Source organism: Mirounga leonina, unplaced genomic scaffold (genome assembly GCF_011800145.1).
Source record: "Mirounga leonina isolate KUSES-001 unplaced genomic scaffold, KU_Mleo_1.0 Mir_101500, whole genome shotgun sequence".
Lineage (NCBI taxonomy): Eukaryota > Metazoa > Chordata > Mammalia > Carnivora > Phocidae > Mirounga > Mirounga leonina.
In genome coordinates, this window is record NW_023270138.1 from 15,197 (window position 1) to 18,788 (window position 3,592).

Here is a 3,592-nt window from a genome sequence, read left to right on the forward strand (position 1 = left end):
CACAAGCAGGGGGAGTACAACATGACTTTTATTCTTCAGGTTCTGACAGCCTAATAAAGATTGCCATATAGATAAAAATAAACTTAAATCGAGGGGCTTGTTCCTATAACTGAATTGTAGTCACTCATATTGTCTTTTAGTCTGGTGAAAACACTTGTTATCACCTAGGAAAACATTTGAATAGACTAAGAAACTTAGCTGGATGATGGCCTGAACTCACATGCAGAAGACTTTAACACTATGTATGTATAACACATTTGCATAGTTAATTAACTTACTGATTGTGATCACTTACATCTTTGAAAGTAATCTCAGTGCTCTGCAAAAAGAAGTTATTTTTAATTCTCTTAAACATTTTTTGTCGTTGCATGCCAACAAAAATGTTCTTAACATGTAGGTCCAAAATTGCGTCCTGTATTGGGGAAAATAATATAATCACTCTATAAACATAATAGATTCAATGGCTGATTGAAAGCATGTTTAGCCAAGTTTTTCGACAGATTTCTTCAGTGGCTTTACTTAGGGTTACCTGTTCTATAAAGCTTTAAAGAAACAAGATGGAACTTGAAAAAAAAAAACCTTCAAATTCTTTTCCCACGTGTAGTGCTTCAGCAATAGTTGATACTGTACCAAGATTATATTCCAGAATTGATCTTGAGTAGGTTGATTCATACGCATCTCTTTGGTTCCTCAGACATAAAAGTACAATTGGAATACAATTAACAATTTTAATGACCAAGAAAAGTAACAAGGAGAAAGACAATTTCATTATCCAGACCTGTGAAAACTTTCTCTTTTTTTGAACAAGAACATGAAACTAAAGTCAACAAAATATTTATTTGAAGTTTTCAGGAATTTGAGTTTTTTGAAGTATGTATACTGAACAAATATTCTTGTGAGTGACAGTTAATCTCATGCTTTCTTTTGCTGTTTCAACATTTGTTAAAGAATTTTCTAAAGTAAAGGACCAAATCACTTTTTTGGTAACAAAGCCTTAAAGCTATTGGAGTGATCATGTTGAATATTCTTAGTATTTGGCATGATACTTGTAGAAAGTATCGGTAGTTTGATTAAGTTTACACGTTTCAGGTGTATACAGAAAGTTTTCTATTTTAAATGAATCCTTATTAGTGAAATCTTTTGACTAACTTTTTTTTCCTAAGTACTTAGTTCTGGGCAAAGAAGAGTCCGTTCATTATAGCTTCATTATAGGTTTCACTTTGTGAATACAGGGTGATGGTGGTTTGGCCATTATTAAAGAAACTGAAAATATTGTATACTGATGTTTGAATTGCTTCTCAGACCAGTAAAAATTTTTGGTTCACAGACTCTTTCATTCATTAACGAATTTGAAGAAGATAATTGGATATTCTGCACTACTTCTTATTTTGAAGGACAAAAACTCGTACAACTCTTACTCTTTTGATAACCTCCTAGACATGGTTAGTTGCTACCTTTTATATTATCATAAAAATGTGTGATTCTTTTGTTCTTGATTCAGAAAAGGGGGTGAGAAGCTGAGTGAAAAGAAACCTTGAAAAATAGTGATTTCCTTATACATGATTTGAAAGAATTTGTATCATTTTATATGAAATACCTATGTGTTCTTCTTTCCTGTAAGTGTGTCTGTATTTGATTTATGGTGTATATTTTGTTCTGACTAAATCTAAGCATGAAAACTAATGAACTTCATTATGTGGAACATACAGCTTTGAGAACACTATTAATATGGTACTGTAAGGTAACTAGACGCTGTAATTAGTTATTTTGCTTGGCTTTAATTAGAAGCCCCTGAATTGTCTTCTGGTTTCAGGATGAGCCCATGGAGCGCTGTGAGCAGTGCTCAGATGTGTGTAACAGCAGAGGAGCAGTTGAGGAATTAAAGACTAGCTATTAGCCCCACCTCTGTACCTGATTGCATGGGCCTGAAAAAGTTGCTTAACATCTGTGAGCCCTCATTCATTTATCTGTTAGATGGGATGATTCCTGCCTTGGCTTGTATCGTGGTTAGGATCAGGGGAGCCAATAAAACAGAACATACTCTGAGAGGAAGAATATACTCTTCAGCAGCAAGGAAGAACAGTGGGAAAAAATGGGGGATTGCAAACCTCTTTAGACTTCGATTTGGCAACTCAGATGTTTTAAAACTGTAATATTTTATCATTAGAGTCTATTGTGAGCCATAGGCTTTGAAATTTTACATGTAATTGGAACTTACACATCTGGAATCAGAGATAGTAAGTTCAGTATTTTCATATACTGATGTTTGCAATCAAATTATGGTTACATATTTTCATGTTGAAGTAAAAAATCCAATAAATGGACATACATTGCTTAAGGATGTGCAACCTGTGATACAAAGGTAAAATAGTGAAACTTTTTGCAAAATGATCTTTAGAACTTTGATTTACTTGGTTCCTAATTGGACTCTAGTAGTCCGTGTAACACATGCCGTACTGAAGTCTAAAGACACACCCATAAAAATGCACACACACAAGAATTACTTATTTTGAACTTTGATGGACCTTTATGTAGCTAGAAGGAGGACACCATTGTGTCCTTTTTAGGATTTTTGTAAGTACTATTACATAGCTAGTTTTGAAACTTAAGTTTTAAAAGTAAAATAAAAAAAATTTTGTTTATTTTTACAGGATTTGAAACAAAACTCACAAGGTTCTCTACCACAAAAAACTGTAATAACACTGAGTGCAGAGCCAAGGTAAATACATAATTTCTCATACACTTTGCTACTGTTCTGACTTGACTTTTTTGCTTTTCATGTTTCTTTTCCCTAGCCAGGATATACTTTGAGGCAGTATTTTATTTAATAAATTTATTAATTTAAAAAAATTTTTTGAAGAAATGGATTTTTCTCCCATGACTGTCATGTTCAATGTTAATAGTTAACACAGTGTTTGATACATTAATTGCTGAATGAACAATTACAACTATTTTTTTACAGATATTTGGTATGGGATCATAAATATGATTTATGATTATATTTTTTCTTAACCCTTTGTTAACTTATCTTTTCATTGATCCCTGATCCCATTTTTAAAATGAAGGAAGAAACTTAATTATGAAAAGTTCCTACTATAAATTGTTTACTAGATAACTGTCATTGTGCTGGCCAGACTGTCTCATTTTGGCATTGTGGATTTATGTTAAGGCAAATGGGAAGGGTGTTCAGTTGACCTGAAAATGGGGCGATTAATTGGTGGCTGCCTCTGATTTATAAAGAAATGTTTTGTGTTTTTATTGGTAATCATTTAACCAAGTCTTCTGTTTTAAATGACCAAATATCACTAGGTCAGTACCCACTATCCCCAGATACACAGTATATTCTTATATAATATAACTTTTTGCTATCTAAATTGAGAAATTTAGTATGTACAAATTGTAGGATAAAAAAATAATTGTAAAGGATAATTCATGATTTTAGGTATTCTTTATTAGAATTATTTTAAAATAAATGGAATCAAAGTATTACAGAAAATTTACAATTGCTAATAAAATTGACATTTTGGTTACTCAGAAAATAAAGCCTTAGTTTGCTAAATCTCTTCAGGAAGTAGAGACTTAAAAATGTATA

At 32.0% G+C, this 3,592-nt stretch overlaps 1 protein-coding gene across 2 annotated transcripts in view; it reads left to right on the forward strand.

The window, feature by feature from the left end:
- Positions 1 to 3,582, forward strand: part of LOC118026157 (alpha-mannosidase 2-like) — a 17,961-nt gene extending 14,379 nt beyond the window's left edge. Inside the window, exons 4-5 of one of the 2 annotated variants that reach the window (XR_004683506.1) lie at positions 695 to 870; positions 1,328 to 1,401. Coding sequence is in view for 1 of the 2 variants with exons in the window: in XM_035028930.1 (XP_034884821.1) it covers positions 1,328 to 1,442; positions 2,652 to 2,723 (187 nt within the window). In the remaining variant the exon portion in view is untranslated. Of the gene's footprint in view, positions 1 to 694; positions 871 to 1,327; positions 1,443 to 2,651 lie in introns of those variants that run through there. The other variant, XM_035028930.1, reaches the window with a different exon arrangement.
- The last annotated feature ends 10 nt before the right edge of the window (positions 3,583 to 3,592 follow it).